Source organism: Macaca mulatta, chromosome 4 (genome assembly GCF_049350105.2).
Source record: "Macaca mulatta isolate MMU2019108-1 chromosome 4, T2T-MMU8v2.0, whole genome shotgun sequence".
NCBI classification, from domain to species: Eukaryota; Metazoa; Chordata; class Mammalia; order Primates; family Cercopithecidae; genus Macaca; species Macaca mulatta.
This window is the reverse complement of record NC_133409.1, coordinates 134,285,190-134,310,300: the sequence shown is the minus strand read 5'-3', so window position 1 is coordinate 134,310,300 and position 25,111 is coordinate 134,285,190. Positions and strand designations below refer to the sequence as shown.

The window sequence follows — 25,111 nt, the reverse complement described above, 5'->3', positions numbered from 1 at the left end:
AGTAGTAAATGAGATAATCTGTATAAAGTGCCCTTAGCACTTACTAAACTTTCAATAAATGTTAGCTATCATTTTTATTTATGGATGAACATTAATTTGAGATCTTAGCTATATACTCGCAGTATATCAAAATACACTTCTAAGATTCTTTCTTGAAGTTATCAATAGAAATGAAGTCAATCATGATAACATGCCAGAATATTTATTGCTCTCTTGTGATAAATTTTATTCTTTCTTTCCATCTTGATAATGTCCATGGACTTTGTCCTGCTCATTTGCATTAGGCAAAGATTCATCAAGAAACAATACTAAAGGCTGGGTGTGGTGGCTCATGCCTGTAATCGCAGCACTTTGGGACGCTGAGGCAGGTAGATAATCTGAGGTCAGGAGTTCAAGACCAGCCTGGCCAACATGGTGAAACCTCGTCTCCACCCAAAATACAAAAAATTTAGCTGGGCGTGGTGGTGCATGCCTGTAATCCCAGCTACTGGGGGAGGCTGAGGCAGGGGAATCACTTGAACTTGTGAGATGGAGGTTGCAGTGAGCTGAGATTGTGCCACTGTACTACAGCCTTGGCGACAGAGTGAGACTCTGTCTCAAAAAAGAAAAAAAAAAAGAAACAATAATAAGAAACAGTCAAATGAAGACCCACCCAGACAGCTATGATTATAAAATAGCTAACTGGACCTTAGGGAAAGATAAGCTTGGCCACGTGACTACCAGAAAGTTTAGACAAATGATCTGAAGGCTTCTAAAACTATAAAAAACTCTAGGGTTTTTCCAGTAGTTACAGAGCAAAACAAAACAGGTCCACATCGTTTCTTTTCAGATCATATTCACTTATAATTAACTGACAACAACCTAGGGTTTAGAAATGTTAAATAAAGAGCTGATAAAAGCATGTTAGCAGCTTGTAAACTTTCTCTTTGATACTCCTTGAGATTTCTCAAGAGGTAGATTATTCAACATTGACATGGAAACTTCAATAAGATAGCCTGCCTTTCAAAGAAATCAAACAACAAATCAGCAGATACTAATTAAGCACCTACCAGATGCAAGTCATGGTGCTACCTGAGAGAACATTCAACTTTTCCCCTAACATATGTATCCTCCTTCCACGTGCCCAACAAGTACATAAGCTGCACAGGTATTTTCTAGAATTTGGAAAGTTCTTCCATATTTAGAATTGGAATTCGTTACCTTGAAATTTCCAAAATTTGCTCCCAGTTGTATTCTTGTATGCCAAATATTTTGCCACATACCCATACTTCAGATACTGGAGATAGTAGCATGGTATGTTCCGTCTACTCCTGGTCAATCGTCTCATTACTTTAACTTTTACTCAGATGCCATCTGCATAGGATTCCACTCGGAGTGTCATATAGCAGTGAAAGTGCCTTGAAACCAAAGCCTGTGTCTTTCATTTGCCCTTCAGTACCTAGCAGTGTCACGGGGATAATGGGTACTAAATAAATATTTTTGAATCTAGTGCTAAGATGTTTTGTAGATAAACTTGCTAAGCTCAAAAGCAGACTGAGGTTTTGGGGAGTAGCAGATGATAACTTTGTGATCATCTCTTAACTACAGTTAAGGAAGATGGCAGAGAGATGAACATTTACATGCTGTGAATTGTTACACTTCTTTCATCTTCTGTACTGTAGTGGGTAGTGACACTCTCTTCTAATGCGATGATTGAGATGATTTCTGCGACAGATGTGGTCCAGTCAGTACTGCACAAATTCTGTCTTCACCAACAGTGGAGATCCTCAAAGGAAAGAAACCCGTTTCTCTCTTGTGAGGCAGAATATCCTAATAATACTTTTTGGATAAGTTTACCAAGTCTATGAATGAACTAATAAATGCTTTAAAAAATAGGTTTTCTCCAGATCACTGTTTTCCATGAAGAAGCATTAGTTTGATTTGTTAGTGGAGTTGCCTGCCACTTTAATGCTAAGAAAAGATGTTACTACATGGAAGTGTATAAGTGAAAATTATTTCCATATTCAATTTTAGGAGTTAATCTTCCATGAAAATGTAAATACTCCTGGGAAGACTCATTTTACAAGCACAGTAGTTTTTTATTTCTTTGGGTGAATGAGTTTTTCATATTCTTTCCTAAGGTATTGATAAAGTAGGCTAGGTACAAAGGAAGAACCCACTAAACGGGGAGATGTACACAAAGGGATCCTGTGGAACACCGCTGTATCTGAATCCCATTAACTCCCTGTGAGGCAGGCATATTACGCTCTCCTCTCATTTAATGGTTAAGAAATGGAGGCTCGGAAGAATCAGAGACATGCAAATGTACAGAGTTCTTTTGGTAGACAACCAAAACCCATTTCATCAGACTCTTACTCCAGTGTAAGGAGACTGATCTCCTTGAGGATCAGTCTTGAGGGCAATGACTGTGTCTTGCCATCATTCCTGTATCATCTTTTCTTACGTCAGTACTTGGCACTCAGTAAATATAAATTTTTTTGTAAAATTGAGGAATGAATGTGTGCCTCTGAGCTCCCATGTTTTCTGGTGTTCGAGAATTTTTAGATCAAGATGATTGTTCTCTAATTCCTGTGTTTCCACGAAAAGGGTACCCCCTACTCCACTTTCATTTGGGGAGTGCTAAAGAGTACATTTCTACTCCTTCTTTTCACTCTTTAACTATTCTTCTCCAAGCACTGGGAACTGCTGATCTGATGATGAGAGTCTGATAACCCCTTGCCACAATTTATCAATAGGTTGGCTGCTATTCCTCTAAAACAGTGAGTAAGTGGAATCTCATTTCTGTCTCCTGCACTACTTGCATAACAGACAAGTAAGAAGTGCCAAGGCTTTCTCTCAGCTTTCTCATTCCATGCGTGAGGCAGTCCTGGCCCTATGTTGTAAAACGATGCCAGTCACCCGTCTCTTAACATTGGTCTCTGGCATTCTGTTTCCAACAGCAACTGAATTTATGAGGCAAACCACAGTCCTCCATGTACTTGGCTGCTAAGTAATTCCTGGGGAGGGAGATGCCATTAAGACCTAATTCTCCCTTCAGGTGAGGGAAGAAAATCTGGATTTTGGATTTGTTAGGTGGAGATTCCTACATTGGCTTCTGGTCCCAAATAAGGTCTCGATTCCAGCTTTTCCAAAGACTGGGAAACACTGTGCTTTTATTTATAAGGACTACAGCTTTACTCTTATTTAGCTTCTTTGGTGTATTCTCTACTACAAAAAGCCCAGCAAGGAGGATAGTTGATTGATTGAGATGATAGATTGCCACACAATATTTATGCGATGACTAGTGAGAGTACATCTCTAACTTAATAGACATGCCATAAATATACCACATTGAAGCTGCAGTTTTTTATTCTATATCTGTTATCATTTCATCCTTTCTTTTCTTTTTTTTTTTTTTGAGACAGAGTCTCGCTCTGTTGCCCAGGCACTCTGCACCCTCTGCCTCTTGGGTTCAAGCGATTCTCCTGCCTCACCCGCTTGAGTAGCTGGGACTACAGGTGCCTGCCACCACGCCTGGCTAATTTTTTGTATTTTTAGTAGAGATAGGGTTTCACTGTGTTAGCCAGGATGGTCTCGATCTCCTGACCTCATAATCTGCCTGCCTCGGCCTCTCAAAGTGCTGGGATTACAGGCGTGAGTCACTGCACCCAGCCATCATTTCATCCTTTCAAAACATCATTCTATATTTTAAAAACTGCATTTTAAACTATCATAATCCCATATCTAAAATTTTAGGTAACCTCCAGAGACTTCTGGTGTAATATTAATTTTTAAATTTCTGCATAAAAAGCACCTCTCCCATTTTTAGACCTGATCCTGTGCTTCTCAGTGATTTCCGCTACACAGTAATTACTCAAAACTATAAAACATATACTGTGTTTAGGAACTTTACTCATTGAACAAGAATGAAAGCATGGGGCCAGCAAAAGACAATCTTATGAGTAATGCTGGAAATTCAGCAACAATTTAATGTTTACATGCTACCACTCACATTTTTTCAAGGATTCTTGTAAATAAAGTAAACACAAAGACCTGAGCTAAGCAGCAATGAATTGATCAGTTTGCTTGTGGTAAAACTAGATAGAAGTATACTTCTATCCCCCAACCTGATGTAGATGACTAGTATTTAAAATCAAAGTCACTTCAGAGAGAGATGCATCCCTTGCAAGAGGAGAGAGGTCATGCCACCAGTGAGAAAATGAAGAGGTGTAAGAACAAAGGAAAGAGAGAGAAGGGGAAAGAAAAAAAGAGAGAGGAGGAAAAGAAGCAAGTGTCCTTCCTTTTTAAGTCCCCGCTGGTTTTGGGGACATTGAGTGTCAGATTCTCTCTGTTTCTCCAATGAAAGGGGTCATGCTCTCCCTGGAGAAAATTCCAGTGATTGGTTTTCATGAAGAAATGGAAGGCTTTCCTCTTACACTCTTTCTTCAGGGAGAAGACTAGAAGTATCCATAAGTGGAAAAGTATTTGCTCCTACCAGAGGCAAGGGATAGATACTAAAGCAGATACAGGTCTAGGAGAAACTCTTCTTTCAATAGCAAGGCTATAAAATATCACATCCACCACAAATCCTGGGATTCTCACAGGAATTTTCCCATGTAATGCATAGTTAGATATTACTTAGTTGCTCCTATCTTGGTCTTGCCATTTCACTTATTTTGCCAACTCCATGAAATAACGTCGGATGTCTCTTTTTTTCCCAAACACCTGAGCTTTCACTGTACTATGATTATCATAGGTGCTTAGGACATGTTTTTGACAGATTGAATGCAAATATTTCCCCTGATGGACACCGAATGAGACAGTATTTGTGAGATGGCTGTGGGAACAGTAATCCTCTATTATGCTCCATAACATAGATGCAATGTTGTACAGCTGTTGAAGATTCTTGAGTTTGAATTCATTTTACTGGGGACAGAAAATGAGTCTAGCGAGCAAGTATTTGCTGAAATAACTTTGCATGTTGTCCTAATAAGGTTTGCAAATGAAGTAGAAAAAAAGTAATGGAAGGCGAACCCCTTCCTTCTGTTTTTAACAGCTTTATTGTGATATGATGCCAAGTAATTCATCCATTAAAAGTGAACGATTTAAAAGTTTCTAGTATACTACAGAGTTGTGCAATGGTTACCATAATCAATTTCAGAATACTTCATCACCCTGAAATAATTTTTGTATCATTAGCAGTGATTCCATTCCCTGGCTTCATCCCCTAACCCACCAATCCTTAGCAACTACTCATCTACTTCCTGTCTCTATATATTTGCCTACTCTGAACATTTCATATATATAGAATCATGCAATTATGTACATTTCATGACTTCTTTCACTTATCAAAATCTTTTCAATGTTCATCCATGTTGGAGCATGTATCAGTACTTCTTTCCTTTATATGGCTGAATAATATTCCATTGTATTCATATACCAGTTTTTATGTTTCTATTCATCAGATGATGGACATTTGGATTGTCTACCTTTTGCCATTATGAATAATGTTTCTATGAACATTTGTACAGTTTTGTGTGGATAAATATTTTCATTTCTCTTGAGTATATACCTAGCAGTGCAATTACTGAATCAAAATGGTAACACTAAGTTTAGCATTTTTAGGAACTGTCAGACTATTTTCCAAAAGAGCTGCATCATTTGCATTTTCATCAGCAATGTGTAAAGGGTTCCAATCCTAATTCATCAATACTTGTTATTGCCTTACTTCTTGATTTTAGTCATCCTAATGGATATGATGTGCTCAATGTGGTTTTGATTTGCATTTCTCTAATAACTCACTATTTTGAGTATTTTTAATATACTTTTGGCCACTTGTTTATCTTCTTAGAATAAATGTCTATTCAAATCCTCTGTCCACTTTAAAATTGAGTTGTCTTTTTATTATTAAGCTGTAATAGTTCTTTAAATATTCTGGATACAAGTCTCTTATCAGATAGATAATTTGAAAATATTTTCTCCCATTCTGTGAGTTGTTTTTTCACTTTCTTGATGGTATTCATTAAAGTACAAAAGTTTTAAATTCATTCTTTCTCTTATGGATACCTGTATCAGATTAAGCAAGTTCTCTTCCATTACTAGTTTGTTGAGAGTTATTTTGTTGTCATAAAAGGATGTTAGAGTTTGTCAAATGCTCTTTCTGTGTCTATTGAGGTGATCATGTGGTTTTTGACCTTAATTCTATTGATGGTATATTATATTAATTGATTTTCAAATGTTAAACCACTCTTGCATTTATAAAATAAACCTCATTTGTTCATTGAATTTGGCTTGCTAGTATTTTTTGAGAATTTTTACACTTAAGTTCATTGAGATATTAACCTGTAGTTTTCCTTCTTTGTGATGTTTTTGTTTGGTTTTAGTATCAGGGTAATACTTATCTCATAGAATTATTTGGGAAGTGTTCATTACTCTTTCCTTTAAATCTCGAATACAATAATTGTTCCTCCCTCTCACATCTTGCCAGGTAACCTCCTTCATTTTATTTAGAAATTACAACACATCTAAACTTCCTCATCAGTCAGTATTTAGGAAAGTGCCTACATGATTTGAATCAATTTATTCTCATCACTAAATAGTGCTTATAATGCTTCCATATGATTTAAATCAATTTAGTTTCTCATTAGCGGAGCCAGGTGGGAGATAGAAAAGACAGTATGGGTTACAGACACACAGCTGTTAAGCACAGGGAGGAAAGAAATACCTGGAGGATATTTATCCTCCAAAAAAACCAGAGAGATAGTGTCTTAGACTAAACTCTCGGATTGCTCTGATGGTAGTGGTGGTGATGATGATGATGATGATGATTTTATTGTACTCTAGGGAGTCTTAAAATATAATCTTCCAAATGTGACATTTTTCTCCTTCTCTCTAGTTTTTTCTCTCCCACCTTCTCTCCTTTCTTTCTTCCAAACTAAATTTGTTTCTAGCTTGAGGTAAATTCAGTGGAGAAAACCCACTGATGCCTTAAAAACAGTATGAGCAAGTCAGTAACAATAGTAATGTTATATTTCTAGCCTAACTCATATTTCCCACTTAGCATAGTACAAACACTGGGGAACTGAAGAGTTATCATCATCATCAACAACAACAGCAACCACATAATAACCTATCTGATTCTGGGTGAATCAACATCTTCATGTCCCTCTCACAATACTAGACTTTATGAATGTACTCCATTTTAAATACTATAAAATTACATTATTTTAATTCTTAAATGTTTGATACACATCAATATTTCTTTTTAAAAAATCAAGTTAAACAGGTATTTACTCAGTACTCATATGCTCTGGGTTTTGAGGAATTACAGAGAGGGAGGTTCAGATACATTCTATTTGGAGGAGTTTACAGTCTCACTGGATGAAGGTATATATACAAGCAATACTTAAATAAGAATTCAAGATACTTTGAAGGCACTTTAAAATAGGAAATTTGGTATCTGTGTCCCTACCCACTATGTTCAAGGTACTGCATAAAATTCAGGGGTAAAACTATAAGAGCTCAGGGAAATACATAAATGTGAAAGTTCATGTGAGGGAAATGATTCTAGAACCCAGAAAGGTGAAAAGGATTTAAATTAATAATGAAATGGGAGACATTTAGTGAAAAGTTCAATTAGAAGATTAATTAGCAATAGTTTTCACTTCCATTTCGAACAAAGCAACCAATTTAAAAAATTTCAACTACTGTGGTCTCCTTTTAATTACATATAAATGAATGCACATTCTAATCTTTCTTTTTCCATGGAAGAGTCATTGTAAAATACGTCTTACCTTGAGCCAATTTTGTATGCCCATAAATAACCCATGTGCACTTTTGAATATTAAAAATTTTGATGTTTTTCCTTGTTCCGAAGTGTAAACATACATTCATATAATAGCTTCCTTGTAAACTTATGAAATAAATTGTCTTGGAGCTCTCTAAAAAGAGCTTTTGGCATCATGATAACCCAGGACTGAAGGTCTGGTCAGCACAGATAATTTAAGCAAAACTTATCAATATCAAATTTTTGTGCATGCATTTATTTGAGGGAAAAAGGTACATCTTGTCTTTGTTTTGTAACTTAATTTCCTTCCCTTCAAATCTATCCTGTCAATGGAGAGAGATAGTTTAGAGGGAAAGAAGTGGCCAAAATGCAACTCTGAAGTATTCTTATTTTGAGCACAAAGATGAGTACAATGTGTACAAACTTTTTTGCAGCTTGACTAGTTTCTTGAATATTAAAAGAGAAAGAAAAGAAAAAGCTACTTGTGATAGTATCTTGGTTCGGGTACAGAGGTGTCTATAGGGGGAGATGATCTGTTCATTCATTCATTCATTCATTCATTTTTTTTCTTTTTGTTTTTTTGAGAAAGGATCTCCCTCTGTCACCCAGGTTGGAGTGCAGTGGCACAACCTCAGTTCACTGCAGCCTCAACCTCCCTGGCTCAAGTGATCCTCTCACCTCAGCCTCCCAAGTAGTTGGGACTCTAGGCATGCATAACCATGCCAGACTTTCTTGTATTTTTTGTAGAGATGGAGTTTTGAAATGTTGCCTAGGCTGGTCTCAAACTCCTGGGCCCAAGCGATCTGGCTGCCTTGGCCTCCCAAGGTGCTGGGATTACACATGTAAGTCACCATGCCTGGCCCATTCATTCATTATTTAATTCAATATATGTTTATTGAATGTATACTATGTGTCAGGCACAGTTCTAGGCATTAAGAATACAACAATAATCAAGACAGAGCAAGTCCCTGCCCTCATGGGACTTACATTCTAGTGAAAAAGACAAAGTATAAATAAGATAAATAAGCACAGTATTTAATATGTTATATATTGATGAATTTTGAAACTGAAGCAGAACAGAGGGGTTAGAAGCATCTGGGGTGTGAGTGGTGGATTTTTGATAGGGCAGCCAAGAAAGGTCTCACTATGAAGATCACTTTTGTAAGATGGCCTGAAAGAAGGGAGGAAGCTGGCTGTAATGTCTTCAGAAGAAGCATATTCCTGATAGAGAAAACCTCAAGGGCAAAGGCACTGAGGCAGGAGCCTGCCTCAAATGTTCAAGGAGCGGCCCAAAGCCAGTGTGGCTGGAGTGGACTGAAAGAAGGGGGGATTGATAGGAGATGAGCTCAGAGAGATAATGGTGAGGGGCAGACGGAGCCTTGTAAATCACAGCAAGGACCTTCGATTTTGCATGGAGTAAGATGGGAGGCTATTAGATAAGATCAACTTGGTCGCTATCATGAGAATAGAAGCTAGAGATAAAAGTGATGAAGAGTCAGTGCCAGTTAGGATAACCCAGGCATTATAGATGTGTTATCTAAAGCTGTGTCTCTAGGCATTTAGTGCAGAGGTTGGCAAACTAGAGTCTGTGGGCCAAAACCAGCTTGTGGACTGTTTTGGAAATAAATTTTATTGGAACACGGTCACACTCATTCATTTACCTATTGCCTATGGCTGCTTTCCCCCTACAATAGCAGAGTTGAGCAGTTGTGACATAGACCATATGCCTAGTAAAGTTGAAAATATTTAGTATCTGGCTCTTCACAGAAAAAGTTTGCCCACCTCTGACTTAGAATGTCCTGGAAAGAGGATTATAGTAGTAAAACTATCTCCTATATCCAAAATAGCACAGGAGCAAACCATTACAATTGTGTACAAACTTTGCAGAAGGTAGAGAGGATTATTTCTGGGTTCTAGTGAATGGTACAGTATGAAAATATGATTAATTTTTAATAAGTGATAATGAATATCATTCATACGTTCACTCAATATTCTTTGAAAACATTTAGCAATGTTTTCATTTCAAAGTTTAATGTGCTAGAGAGGTATCAAATACATAAACCCTTAGTAAGTATAAATTACAAAAGCTCTAAATGCTGTGAAGAAAAGGCTTAGAGTTCAATGATGAGAAAACAAGGAAAATAATTTACATTAGGGGAGGCCAATGGAAATGCCATTTGAGTTAAGACGTGAAGTGGTGAGAAGATGGCGAAGAATTATTTCATGCACAAGAAATGATGTGAAAAGGCGGTAAAATAGAGAATTCGAAGTAGAAGAACCAGAAGAAAATGCAGCCATCACACACACACACACACACGCATAAATGAACGGATAGACTTTTGACAGCAATGTGGAAACAGTCATAGAATGCGGCTGGAGATGATGAGTTGTTTGAAAAATACTGTAGATTTGAAAAATGCTTTGTAGATCATGTGAAGGTGTTTTAATTTTATTGTAAGTCAAAGTCATTGAAGGATATAGGCAAAAACATGGTAGGTTTTACCTGTTATATACCATTCTGGCTGCAGTAAAGAGTATGAATTGAAATGGGCCACTAATTGATGTCCAGGGACTGACTAGTCAAGAGCTGGTTTGCAGTGGCTTAGTAGAGAGATGATAATGGTGGCTTAGACTAAGTTTGTGTCTATAGTTTAATTTAGCAAACTTTATTGTTACTATGAACTAAATATTATTCTTGGTTCTATATTGGGAGTAGCAAAGAGAAATGAAAACTCCCCGTGCTTTCAATAAACTAGCTCTGAAGAGTAAGAAAAGTATGCAAATACTTGTTACACGTAGCCTACTATGATAAATTATAAATTCTATATGAATACTTGGAACTAGTGGAGCCCAAAGGAAGGAAATTTTCTATTAGCTTGATTGGTGAAGAAATTTAGTTATTACTGTATCCCCAATGTGCACAATACATCGACACATCACACACAGTAAAGGCTTGGGAAATACTGGAATAATGTCCTTGATCATATCACTGAACCCTTGTCTAATTGTTTCCAAGCACAGCAATTTCTGCAACTGCATCTCTCAACCTGTGCTCCTTTCTACACTTATTCTTGTTGCTAGCAGTTGGCCTACGGCTTGCCACCAGCCCCTCCTGAGGCCATGATCAGACAGCCTGCCAGGACAACTGTGTCCCCCACTGAGCTAGCAGCTTGCTGGACTCCATTGCTTGTTGCTTGTTGTGTGTTGGGCCCCTGGGGGTCCATCAACTTTCCTCCTATCTGTCAATCTGTGCCTGGCTTCACAGTGTGAAAAGAAGCCAAGAATAAGAAATGAAGATTCCAAATAAAGTTGAAATACTGCACAGAAGTCCAGGATCTCACAAATGTACCCTGTCTTATTCAATTCAGGTTGGATCTCTATGAGAGCTGTGGAGTCCCAGCCATTCCAAGAGTGCCTATACACACTAAAAGTCTAATGAATATTAGTTAAATCAAAAAATAAAAAGCAAGCTGTGGTGAAGTTTCAGTTAGGCTAGTTCACAGCTGTCATTGCACACAGTGAAGACTATTCAAGGATGTTTTCCTGCTGCTAGAGAGAGAGTCTGCCAAGCCTCAGTCTTTTCCTTGCCCTCCAAGCTGGAATCATTTCCACTTGTCTGATCAGGCTCACTCAGCATGAGCCATATTGCAAACTTTACTCACATGCAAGAGATGGAGCCTGGTATTAGGCCATGAGCCATATACTCTGGTTCTTTTGAGGGGTGGGGCAGGATAGAGTACTGATTAAAGAAAAGTGTTTGGAAGCTAGATCTTCTCATTTTCTCTTTTTGCACCTCTATATTCAGACTACATGATGTGGGCAGATTTCTTAGCTTCCCTAAAACCCAATTTCTCCATTTATAGAAAGTGAATAGCAAAATCTTCTACCCAGGATAAAATCCTTAGTGTATATCTTGACATAATACCGGTGTTAGATAAGTGGTAGTTATGGTGAAATCCCTGCGGTGACATTTTTGTATTTTGCACATTTTGGATATAAGGGGATTGGCAGTTTCCCACAGAAGGCTCACTCTCATCATTTCACTAACTTTACAGTAGTGAGACCTTCACTTTTTGGGACACCACTTATAGAGTTATTTTGAATTTACTATATTGTTGTTTATTGAGATATAATTATTACTCATGCAGAAACTTAATCATAAGTCAGTTTAGTAAACAGACAGGAAATGTCAACTCTGACATGCTTCCTCCCATCTTTGTTTTACAAAGTAGGACCATTTTAAATGATATACATCAGCAGAATGCCTGCATTTTGTTCTTTCCACATAGAACACCATCTGAAACGAACCTGTTTTCAAATCTTGGATGGAGCTACAAGTCTCTAGTGGCCAAGTGGAATTGGTGGGAAGGGATTTTGGAAACGATTGTACCTTGGAACAGAGAAAACTTTTCTCAGTAGAAGGCTGCCTCCTCATGAGGCCAGTAAAATTTCCTGAGATTCTGCAGCCAAATGGTCTTGGTATTATTTTACATTAGTCCAGGGTCCCAGACGCACAACCACTGTGTAGAATGGGCTTTGTTAATGATTATAATAAATAGTGTGAGACTTCTGGTTTTGTGCAAGATGGAAAAGACTCATTTCATTCTCTGTCTCCCACTAAATATAATTATAAAACCCTGGCCATAATACAAGAGACAAGAAGAAGAAACTGTGAAAGGAGGAATGAAGAGAGTAGATAGGCTAAGGAGCCAGGGATTTTAACAGCACGGGATGAATGCCTTGTTTTCTTTTTGCCTTCCATACCCCCTAGGCTTGGTACTGGAGAAGCCCATGACTTAGAAATGCCAAAAGGCACAGCCAAAAAGTCCTATTAAAAGTCTGCTCTCTATCACCAAAGGACCAGAAAATAGCTGGTCCAGCAGGATACCAATATTTTTGACAATAGTCACCCTATTCCAACCAAACATCATGAAAAAAAACATGCCTGCCTCTATTCCCCTCTGCTGCTGGAAAAGGTTGGGCAGGGAGCCTGGACTTCTAATTCCACCCGTGGCAAGGTAGCACACAGCTTTCAGAATCCCCTGTAGCCAGGATGGTGTCAGCAGACTGTAGGGGAAACCTGGACTCCCCTACGTCCACCTCAAGCTGTGTTTTTCCCTCTGCCAATTCGTTAGAAGGGGAGGATTTTGGAGAGGAGGAAGCTGGAGAAAGGGTTTCTTTAAACCTTTATATGGGTCGATGCTTAGTAACCCTTACATGAAATTGATTAGAATTAACACTGTAAAATGTTTGAGAGGAGTTACAGTATAGAATACTGCCCCACGCTATGGATTGGCCTCTGAGTAGCCCACACACAAAGCACACCCAAAAACACTGCAAAGGCTGTGAAAACTGAGTTGTCACTGGAACCATAGCCCCAAAAGGCACACCAGAACCTCCATGATGAGTCTATAGAGGGACTCAGCTAAAAGAAAACTAGGATCTATAACATGGTCTTATAACATGGTGCTCCAAATGTCCAGTTACTATTACTATTGGGGTGAGCACTGAACTCTCCAATGGCCATCAATCAATTCTCAGTCTGCCCCTCACCCTCCAGCTCTTGCCCATGAATTGGGATTTTGTTTCCCTTTCCCTGCCTAGAACTCAAAGTCGTGATTCCAACTCAAGCGTCATGTGCATTGACTAATGCCTCTAGCAGAGACAGCTGATTCTGCTCCACATGGCCTCTGCAATGAATGGACTCTAGTGAATGGATCAGCTGATATAAATATGATATTACCCCATTGTGGGGGTCCTTCTGAACATAATGCCCAGAGGAGCCTGAGAGCTAAGTCAGTTTCCCTCATGCCACTCTTTGTCAATCTATTCTGGGCTGGAAGTCACCACCTCTCACTAACGCATCTTATTGAGATTTCATCATGGTTTCTACCAATGTTTTCTTAAGGAATGTCATGGTTTTTAGCAGAAATGACAAATGTAAGTCACCAAATCTTTTGGTTGTATCTAATTATGCCCTGACTATAAATTCAGCTGCCTAGGACCCATATCATTTCTACTAACTACAATTATGAAATATTCATTTTAATAAGATTCTTCCTTGAGAGTAAATGTAAAACTGTAGGTGGCTAATGATCCATCTGAAGAGATTACAGTATGGAATAATGAAATAATAATAGTGATGTAAATAGAAAAGACATAATGGTTTGCTCATTTAAAAAGCCTCTCAGGAATATTGCATAAATGAAATATCAAACTACTTAACAGGTTACCAGGTATACAGTGGGTAATAATATATATTTACTAAAATTAAAACCACAAATTATGTTTTGAATGATTTGTTCACACTAATATATGGGCTTAATGCTACTTTAGTCAGGATGGTCAAAAGAAATCTAGAAATGAGCTGTAATCCTGAGATAAAAGTTATCATTGTAGTTTGAGGTAGTTTAAATACCAGAGAGAATACACATCAAACACCTAGAGACTATAGATTCTGCAAAGTCATGCCAGTTCTCCAATCTCTGAGAAATGTTAGGTTAAATCTTTTCTTCATATGATATGTTGTAGATTAGTATATAAAGACCAAATGCTAACCTAAAATGGAGAAATTGAAAGGTTTTGCTCACATGATATCATCATAAACCACTAAGAATGCAATGTACATTTTCTTAATATATTTAAAGTAGAGACAAAAGTTATATGTGCAAAACATTATTAATATTGAATAAAAATTTGAAGATTTTAATTTTTCTAGTATTAAGATGCAGTACTTTCTTTGATTTTGATGTCAGGGTTTTAAAACTAGCTAAGAAAATAATTACTATAAGGCATATGACAAATATTTTTGTCACCCTCAATTGTCTAATGATGATTCAATAGCTTATAGTTCAAACTCAATTACTATGCCATTTTCATTCTTTATTATTTCATGTCTTGGATTCCTTGAAACGAGCCAGTGATACTATCTCCCCCCTTTTTTACAGATGAATAAACAAGCACTAACAATGAACTGACTGGGCCAAGAGGTTAACAGTGGCAATATAGATGAGTAACTGAACTCTGTAAACCTTAACCCTGCTAGGTTCTGGTGTTGGCTGCCTTGTAGCACTGGCAGGCATTGCATTTATCACATCAGAACCACAAATACATACTATTCCTCAGAATATAAGTAGTGGGCCATCTCTCCGCATGGGAAACACAGCTATTGTAATGGGAGGATCTGGCTCAGTATCTCCTCCAAGAAAAAATGATCTACTTCCATCTGGTCAAATGGGAAAGAAGCAGTTACTTAACTTTTTTGACCTTCAATTTTTATATCTGGAATTTTACATTAAACGGTTTGTAAGATCTTACCTAGTATTAACTTCTCTGATCTAACACCAGAAAATAACAGCTTTCTTTGTTTTGAGGATTTCTTCCTTCGAGTAGAGAGACCTATTGAGATCTTCACAGCGAGGCTACAGGAGTAGCTAAAAAGTCAGGGTGAGGTCAAGCGAATTGCACAGACACACGTTGACATGTATTGCATAGGCTTGGATGCACATACACAGGCCATGTGGAGACATACAGACTCATTCCAAATTTTAGTCAGGCACTTATAACTTGGTTGCAACGTGGAGTTATATACTCTTTTTCATTTCAAGGAGCTATTCTCCTTCTGTGTTAATCAAATTTTTATTTATTTTTCAGCTACCTCTTTATCTTTCCCTCAAAGCATGTATTCGGTTTGAAACTAAGTCCTGGAAGCTAAGTAGAACAAAGCAAACTGAATAGCACCTGGTTTTCTGATCCCAAATATTTTTAACACCTTTTCTTTAGGACAGGCTATTCCATGATCACCTCAGAAAACAATAAACAAATAAAACCAGAGGCACAGGATTCATTTCTGGCATTCTTTGGATTAGAAACAACTGGATTGTCAGTGACAAGCTCACTCTGCCACATCAACAATCACTGTGTTTAAAGACTTCAGTGGAAGAACTGAAACTAGGCCGCATAAAACTTAGAAACTAGGCCTCATAAAAAAAGAACTTAAAAAAATTAACACCAGGTGGCTCTGGATAGGGTCCCACCCTGCCTCGATAGGGTCCCACCCTGATAGGGTCCCACCCTGCCAATTCCGGGAAACAACCTCATGGGGTCCCACCCTGCCAATTCTGGGGGTCCCACCCTGCCTCGAAGTTCCCAGAATCAACAACTCCAGGAAAAAACCTCATAAGGTCCTGCTCTAACCAATTAGAACAAGACACCTTGCTCAGGCCATAGACAGACCCAATTACCACGCGCCTAAAGCTTTGTTTGAATTTCGCGCCCTAAGCTGTGTTTGAACTTGTGTTTGCCTATATAAACAGCCTGTAACAAGCAGTCGGGGTCCCAGGGCCAACTTAGAGCTTGGGACCCTAGCGCGCTAGTAATAAATAACTCTCTGCTGTGAATCTCGTGTTGGTGATCCTTCGCGGCAACCCCTGCCCAGGAAGGAATCGACAGTTCGGTTCCAACATTTGGTGCGTTGGCCGGGAAGTGGGGTCGTCCGAGGACCCCCGACCCATCCGGCGGAGACCCATCGTGCCCGGGCCACGGACTGCTGACTGAACGGACCTACCAGGTACTTTCATTTTGTTCTGTCTGTCTTGCCGGCTAACTCTGAACTCTGGGGAGTACTCCTTTTGAATTAAATGGGGAAGGGGGACAGATGTGTCCGGCACCTTCCCACTTACGCCCCGGGGGATGCCCTGGCGGTAGTCTGGGAGAAGGCTGACGACTCAGTCAGCCTCCTTAAATCTGTAGGCAGGTCGCCCCTGCCGTCTGAGTATTTTATGATCTTGTGGCGCCACTCTCTGGCCGCGCAGCTTCTCCTTACTTGTCTGGTCTTTGTTTTTGTTACTTTTGTTTTGTCCTTGTTATACGTGGACGAAATAAGACAGATGTTGACGACTCCTTTTTCTCTGACCCTGACTCACTTCCCTGACGTTCGGGCTCGAGCCCACAACCTCTCCATAGAAGTCCGTAAGGGACGATGGCGAAAATTCTGCTCGTCCGAGTGGCCTACCCTCCATGTTGGGTGGCCCCGGGACGGAACATTTGACCTCCCAATTATCTTACAGGTTAAAGCAATAGTGATGGATCCTGGGCCACACGGACACCCAGACCAGGTGGCCTACATAATTACTTGGGAGGATCTGGTCCGAAACCCTCCCTCTTGGGTGAAACCCTTCCTCCATTCCCCTTCCCCACCCCGGTCTACCCTTCTTGCCTTAGAAGCCCCCCCCAAAAAAAAAAAAAAATCGGAAACCGGACCCGCATAAGCCAGTCCTCCCAGATGAACCCCAGAGGGATCTCCTCCTTCTTGACCCCCTGCCTCCTCCACCTCAAAACCCCCTTCTGAGACCTCCACCTTACGCTTCACCGTTGCCCCCTGTCTTGTCCCCAGCTCTTTCCTCTACCGCCTCGGCCCCTACCCTTTCTCCAACTTCTCCCTCGGCCCCTCCCTCCACCCCATCTCCTTCGCCAGCCCCGCCCAAACTCACCCCTCGGACACCGCCACCGACACCTCCTCGTCTCCGCTTGCGGCAGACTGAGGACCCAGATGGCCCTTCCACTTGGCAATCCTCCCTTTTTCCCCTCCGTACCGTCAATCGCACGGTCCAGTACTGGCCCTTCTCTGCCTCTGACCTCTACAACTAGAAAACCCATAACCCTTCCTTTTCCCAAGACCCCCAGGCCCTAACCTCGTTAATAAAATCCATTCTCCTCACTCACCAGCCCACTTGGGATGATTGCCAGCAACTCTTGCAGGTCCTCCTAACCACTGAAGAAAGGCAGCAAGTCCTCCTGGAGGCCTGGAAAAATGTGCCAGGACCAGGAGGCCTCCCAACCCAACTTCCCAATAAAATAGACGAGGGATTTCCCCTCACCCGCCCAGACTGGGACTATGAAACGGCACCAGGTAAGGAGAGTCTCCAAATCTATCGCCAGGCTCTGTTGGCGGGTCTCAAAGGGGCAGGAAAGCGCCCCACAAATTTGGCCAAGGTAAGGACCATAACTCAGGAAAGGGATGAAAGCCCGGCAGCCTTCATGGAAAGGCTTCTGGAAGGGTTCCGAATGTATACCCCATTCGATCCAGAGGCCCTAGAACATAAGGCTACCGTAGCTATGGCATTCATAGACCAAGCTGCATTAGATATCAAAGGAAAACTCCAAAGACTAGATGGAATCCAAACCTATGGATTACAGGAATTGGTTAAGGAGGCAGAAAAGGTGTATAATAAGAGAGAAACCCCTGAGGAAAGGGAAGCCAGGTTAGCGAAGGAACAGAGGGAGCGAGAGGATCGTAAGGACCGAGTGAGGGATAAGCATTTAACAAAAATCCTGGCGGCAGTTGTGAGAGAAAAAGGACCAGGGAGAGAGGGAGAGAAGCGGAGGCGGCCGGCTGGCCCCCATGTCTTCGCATCATGGCAGCCACCGCTATGCTGGTCAAGGACTCTGCTAAGTTAACCCTTGGGCAGCCACTAACTATTATTACCCCACATGCTCTAGAGGCCATAGTGCGGCAGCCCCCGGACCGGTGGATAACCAACGCACGCCTAACCCACTACCAGGCCCTCCTACTGGACATGGACCACGTCCAGTTTGGCCCTCCGGTCACCCTAAACCCTGCTACGCTGCTGCCGGTACCAGAAGACCAACCAAGCCCACACGATTGTCGGCAAGTACTGGCTGAGACCCATGGAACACGGGAAGACCTTAAAGACCAAGAACTCCCAGACGCGGATCACACCTGGTACACAGACGGCAGCAGTTACCTTGACTCAGGTACCCGGAGGGCGGGAGCGGCGGTAGTAGATGGCCACAACACCATTTAAGCACAATCACTACCTCCTGGCACGTCTGCACTGAAGGCTGAGTTAATAGCACTAACCAAGGCCCTAGAGCTGTCCAAGGGAAAGAAAGCTAACATTTATACTGATAGCCGGTATGCCTTTGCAATGGCTCATACTCATAGAAGTATCTATGAAAGAAGAGGTCTCCTAACCTCAGAAGGAAAGGAAATCAAGAACAAAGTTGAAATAATTGCCTTATTAAAAGCCCTTTTTCTTCCTCAAGAAGTGGCTATAATTCACTGCCCCGGGCATCAAAAAGGACAAGATCCAGTCGCAGTAAGAAACAGACAGGCCGACCAAGTGGCCAGGCAAGCCGCCATGGCGGAAGTACTAACCCTAGCCACAGAACCTGACGAAACCAGCCACATAACTATTAAACATACTTAAACCCCGGGAGACCAGGAAGAAGCAAAAGCCATAGGGGCTATAGAGAACAAAGACACTAAAAACTGAGAAAAAGGAGGAAAAATAGTCCTTCCCCAAAAGGAGGCCCTGGCAATGATCCAGCAGATGCATGCCTGGACACACTTGAGTAGTCGAAAAGCTAAAATTACTGATTGAAAAAAACTGATTTTCTAATCCCAAAGGCAAGTACCCTCGTAGAACAAGTGACATCTGCCTGTAAGGTCTGTCAGCAGGTAAACGCTGGGGCTACCCGAGTGCCAGAAAGGAAACGAACTCGTGGTAATCGCCCAGGAGTCTATTGGGAAATAGACTTCACTGAAGTAAAACCTCACTATGCTGGATATAACTACTTACTAGTGTTTATAGATATCTTTTCAGGATGGGTAGAAGCCTACCCCACCCAGCAAGAAATGGCACACATAGTAGCCAAGAAAATTCTGGAAGAAATCTTTCCTAGATTCAGACTTCCCAAGGTAATTAGGTCAGATAACGGGCCGGCCTCCGTTTCTCAGGTAAGTCAGGGGCTCGCCAGGATATTGGGGATTAATTGGAAATTACATTGTGCCTATAGACCCCAGAGCTCAGGACAGGTAGAAAGAATGAATAGAACAATAAAAGAGACCCTTACTAAATTGACCTTAGAGACTGGTTTAAAAGATTGGAGACGCCTCCTATCCTTAGCTCTGTTAAGGGCCCGAAATACGCCTAACCGTTTTAGGCTCACTCCATATGAAATCCTGTACGGAGGACCTCCCCCTTTGTCAACCTTGCTTAACTCCTTCTCCCCCTCCGATCCTAAAACTGACCTACAGGCTCGGCTAAAAGGACTCCAAGCAGTACAGGCCCAAATCTGGGCCCCCTTGGCAGAACTGTACCAACCAGGACATCCACAGACCAGTCACCCCTTCCAGGTAGGAGACTCTGTCTACGTTAGACGGCACCGCACTCAAGGACTAGAGCCTCGGTGAAAAGGACACTACATTGTTCTCCTGACCACGTCCACAGCCATAAAGGTTGACGGAATCTCCACTTGGATCCACGCATCCCACGCCAAGGCTGCTCCAGAGACGTCCGGACCAACACCACTTGAGACATGGAAACTCCGACGCTCCGCGGACCCGCTCAAGATAAGACTCTCGTATCTAACTCCTTGCTTATTGTTTACCCTTCTTCCCTGCGCCATCTCTAGTGTAGTTTTTGACGCTAACCCCCACCGGCCATTTAGCCTGACCTGACAGATAATTAATTTTAATAATCAAGAGGTCTTAAATAAGACCTCCGAGAATACTCCTATAAAGACTTGGTTTCCAGACCTCTATTTCAACCTAAAAAAAAAAAAAAAAATAGCAGGAAAGATAAAAAACACAGGGCCCCGGTTTACTGGTCCCACAGGAGTCCTATTAAGGACTCCTCAGGATGGACAAGAATGGAAAGGACAGGCTAGAAAGGTGTCCATCAGCTGGAACAGGTTTTATGCCTGTCCCGGATTCAGGACAGGACAAATAAGAAAAACTTGTGAAAATCTGACTCACTTGTATTGCAAAAGCTGGTCCTGTGTGACTACTAATAATAGAAAGTAAAAATAGGCCACAAAACCTTGGTATATAACCATGTCCTTTGTCCAGCCCTGTACCACAACCCAATATTTGGAAAATTGCAACCTGGTTCGCATCAAGTTTGAAGATGCGGCAAAATCTGATAACAGATAGATAACAACAAGGTTAATATAAGGTCTCTATTTATACCAGCACAACCCGCCTAAAATTCCCCTCCAAATCAGACTATTAGTCAATCCAGACACTGCCCCTGTTGCAGTAAGGCCAAACCAGGTTTTATTAGAAGCTAGGAAGCCCCCGGTTTCCATATCGGAGAAGCCCCAACTAAAAGCTCCTCAAAGCACCTCCCCGCCCTTAATCTCCCTCACCCTCGCCGACATGTTAGGAATTAAGGTAGCGGCTAAAGTTGAGACCGGGACAACAGCCCTAGTGCATGGTAACCATCATCTGCAACAACTTAAAGTAGCCATAGATGAAGACCTTAGAGCCATAGAACAATCTATCACAAAAGTTAAAGAGTCCTTGACTTCTCTGTCTGAAGTTATATTACAAAACCGACAAGGACTAGAAATTGTCTTTCTGAAAGAGGGCAGGCTCTGTGCAGCCCTGAAAGAGCAATGTTGTTTTTATGCAGATCATTCAGGAATAGTTAAAGATTCTATGGCAAAACTAAGAAAAAGATTAGACAAGAGAAAAAAAGAGAGAAAATCTCAACAAAGTTAGTTTAAAAATTGGTACAACCAATCCCCTTGGCTTAGCACCCTAATCTCCACCATCTTAGGACCCCTCATCCTGCTCACGCTCATCCTGACTTTCGGGCCATGCATACTCAACCGCTTACTCACCCTTATTAAAAGTAAATTAAACATAGTACATGCTATGGTTCTGACCCAACAATACCAGACCCTCAGGACTGAAGAAGAGGCTCAAGATTGAGCCTCTGACACAAAAAGAGGAGGGAATGAAACTAGGCCGCATAAAACTTAGAAACTAGGCCTCATAAAAAAAGAACTTAAAAAAATTAACACCAGGTGGCTCTGGATAGGGTCCCACCCTGCCTCGATAGGGTCCCACCCTGATAGGGTCCCACCCTGCCAATTCCGGGAAACAACCTCATGGGGTCCCACCCTGCCAATTCCGGGGGTCCCACCCTGCCTCGAAGTTCCCGGAATCAACAACTCCAGGAAAAAAACCTCATAAGGTCCTGCTCTAACCAATTAGAACAAGACACCTTGCTCAGGCCATAGACAGACCCAATTACCATGCGCCTAAAGCTTTGTTTGAATTTCGCGCCCTAAGCTGTGTTTGAACTTGTGTTTGCCTATATAAACAGCCTGTAACAAGCAGTCGGGGTCCCAGGGCCAACTTAGAGCTTGGGACCCTAGCGCGCTAGTAATAAATAACTCTCTGCTGTGAATCTCGTGTCGGTGATCCTTCGCGGCAAACCCTGCCCAGGAAGGAATCGACAGTTCGGGTTCCAACAGAACAACGCTAGCCATTTTCTCCTCCCACTCTAAATCCCACACTATCAACCAACTGCAGATAGAATTCAGACATCTCCATCTCATTCATTTCTTTCTTCGTTGGTCTGATTTCCTTCTGCAATCCATTTCATTCTTCTATCTCTTCCCAATTTTGTTTTTGTCTTTCTCTTCCTTCTTTCAGTCTTTCTTTTTTCCTTTTTGTGAGACAGGGTCTTGCTCTGTTGCCTAGGCTGGAGTGCAGTGGTGTGATCATAGCTCACTGTATCCTTGACTTCCTGGCTCAAGTGGTCCTTCTCTGTTGGCCTCTTGAGTAGCTAGGACTACCACACCCTGGATAATTTTTTTGTTTTTATTTTTTTGTAGGGACAGGGTATCACTATATTGCCCAGGCTGGTTGCAAACTTCTGGCCTCAGATGCTCCTTCTGCCTCGACCTCCAAAATGTTGGGATTACAGGCATGAGCCACCATACCTGGTCTTATTTTTTCTTTCTTTTGGCTTCTTTTAGATTTTCTTGACAAAGTCCATCCTTCCTTTTTTCCTTTCTTCCTCACTCCCTTCTGACCTTCTCTTCTAATTCATGACATTACAACATTATACATCATAGCCCTTGGCTATGGTTTGGCATGAGAAATGTCAGGGTCGGTATCTAAAGTTTATATCTCCCATGTTTTGGGGAGGAATTTGTAATAACTTGCTATTAAATTTATATAAATGTGTTTATTTTCAGCTGTTTTTAGGAGGTCATTAATAACTGATTAACGTTTATAAAATCTGACCAAAAGCAGTGAGTTTAGTAGGAGATAATCAGGATCTTGGCACTACCACCATTGCTCTTCACTGGATGTGTAAAGCACTTCTTTCCCCTCTAGGACTTTCCTGGTTGTAGACATTGATATAATGTCATCTTCCTTAATTAGCTAATATTTTGGTGTTTTGTTTTTATCATTTATTCCCTTTATGATATAATGGACCAGCAGAAGAGACACTGTTTACCTCTTGCTTCACCTACTCAAGGTGTCCATTGCCATATTGAGCTACTCAAAACACCTCCACATGATGGAGAATTCATTAGTTTAGTTCAAACCTGTGTCTGTTAGCCCTCTGTAACTTGAACAAACACAGCACAGAGGGAGGGCATATTATGTTGTATATTTCTGTTCATAAAAGCAGAGTCTTATTTCTCATTTGAGTGTTTATTTTTTTCCTATATTCCCCTAAATAATGGAATCACCTTGATAAAACCCTTTAGAAACAGTTTTCCAGTCTAAGCTAATTTTTTCTTGCTACACATAGCCATATAAATAATAAAGAGAATGTGTTAGAAAAATACATTCTTTCAGTTCTGCTACAAACTCTTTTGGTTCTTTAAATCATGATAGCCCTTGTAAGCTATCCTTGTGAGTCTACATTTTTTTTTACTTTCTGGTATGGCATCATTTATAGCCCTCCCCCCTGAATCTCAGTATACACTCCCTAAATATCCATCGTTCCAAGAGACGAATAGTCTCCTCTCTTGGTAAGATATAACCATATGATTTTAAGATATTAAGGGGTTTTGAAAAGCAATAACACCCTCATTGAGACTTTGGATAGAAGAATATGTTCTAAATATTTTTAGTTTAAATCTACCCCTTCTCCTTCTCCTCACTTATAAATATTTATTCACGGTGCAGTGTGTTGGGCACTGTTTTAGGCACCAGACATACAGGAGAGAACAAAATTGTCAAAGCACATCTTCTTAGTGAAGCTCATGACCTAATAGAGAAGACAAATATCCAACATCATCAACAACAACAGCAAGTATCTGTATATAAAAATAAAGCCAAAGAATGATTAGTGCTTGTGGTCATCACTTGCTTACTGTTCTTGGATCCATTCCCAGTTTTTCCCCTGGAAAATATATTCCCAAAGGTTCCCTGTACTCTGGTCCCCAGCTAGATTTGGACAGGTTATGTCCAGTTGGACAGGTTATGACATTTTGAGTAGGAGAATTCTGTAAAACCGGACTCTGCCAATGCATTACAAGACTTTTGGTATCCTTGACCATTGCGTCCCCCAAACCCAAATGTCAAAAGGAAGAACTAATAGAAGACTGAAGAGCAAGGGGAGAAAAAAAATCCAGAGTATTTATTTTCCCTTCTTCCTTTTTCAGGCAGTGTATCCTACAATGGCTGCATCTCTTCTAGATAAGCCACATATCTTCTGTATGTAAGCCACTATGTAAATCTACCACTCCCTACCCAAGGGCAGCTCTTGGCCTCTGGTGAGGCTGTCTCACTTTCTCCCTCAAGCACTAAAGTTTTAGCAATTTCCTATTTGTTTCTAATCTCTATGCTGCTTCTTCCAACTCCTTTATTACTATTTCTTTATAACACAACTCTTCTTTTGGGTCATTTACTGTGGATTCTTTTTCCATATAGGACTTTGTGTGACACAGTGCAATGAAGTTGGAGGAAGAGAGTAAAGGATGATGTCCAGGTTTTGAGCCTTGGCAACCCCATGGGCAGTGATGACATTGACTGAGTTGGTAAAGACTTTATGAGGAATAGTCATGGAAAGGGCTCTGAGGATGGCAGGAACCAATAATTTTATTTTGCATATGTTAAATTTGAGATGCCCAGTAGAGTAGACATCTAAATTCTGATGTCAAGTAGGCATTTAAACATGTGTTTCCAGAGTCCCAGGGAGAAGACTGGGCTAGAGATGAATTCTAGGAATCATTAATGTATAGACAGCTGGAAGACCGGATGAGATCTAGAGAGTAAATGCTGAGAAATGTCAAAGAGACCCTTGGACTAAACCTTGGAGCAATTCAATATTTAGAAGGTGGATAGTGGAGGAGGACTCAATGAAATAGACTGAGAAGCAGCATCCAGGGAGGTAGAAAAATAATTGGAAAAATGTGGCAACAAGAAGTCAAGTGACACAAGTGTTTCAAGTGGAGGGCATGATCAATTGTGTCAAATGTTGCTCTGAGGCTGATAAAGAGGAGAATAGAGAATTGATTATTTGATTAGAGTTATTAGCCACTGCCCTGCAGCATCTGTGACGATGG

The 25,111-nt window shown here is 40.8% G+C and overlaps 1 protein-coding gene across 1 annotated transcript; it reads left to right on the top strand.

Moving 5' to 3' along the window:
- Positions 1-18,131: 18,131 nt before the first annotated feature.
- Positions 18,132-24,520, top strand: LOC144340614 (uncharacterized). The gene is made up of 4 exons (XM_078001046.1): positions 18,132-18,541; positions 19,827-19,925; positions 20,830-21,006; positions 24,477-24,520. The coding sequence occupies exons 1-4, from the start codon at positions 18,181-18,183 to the stop codon at positions 24,518-24,520; spliced, it is 681 nt and encodes a 226-aa protein (XP_077857172.1). The 5' UTR covers positions 18,132-18,180.
- Positions 24,521-25,111: the final 591 nt, after the last annotated feature.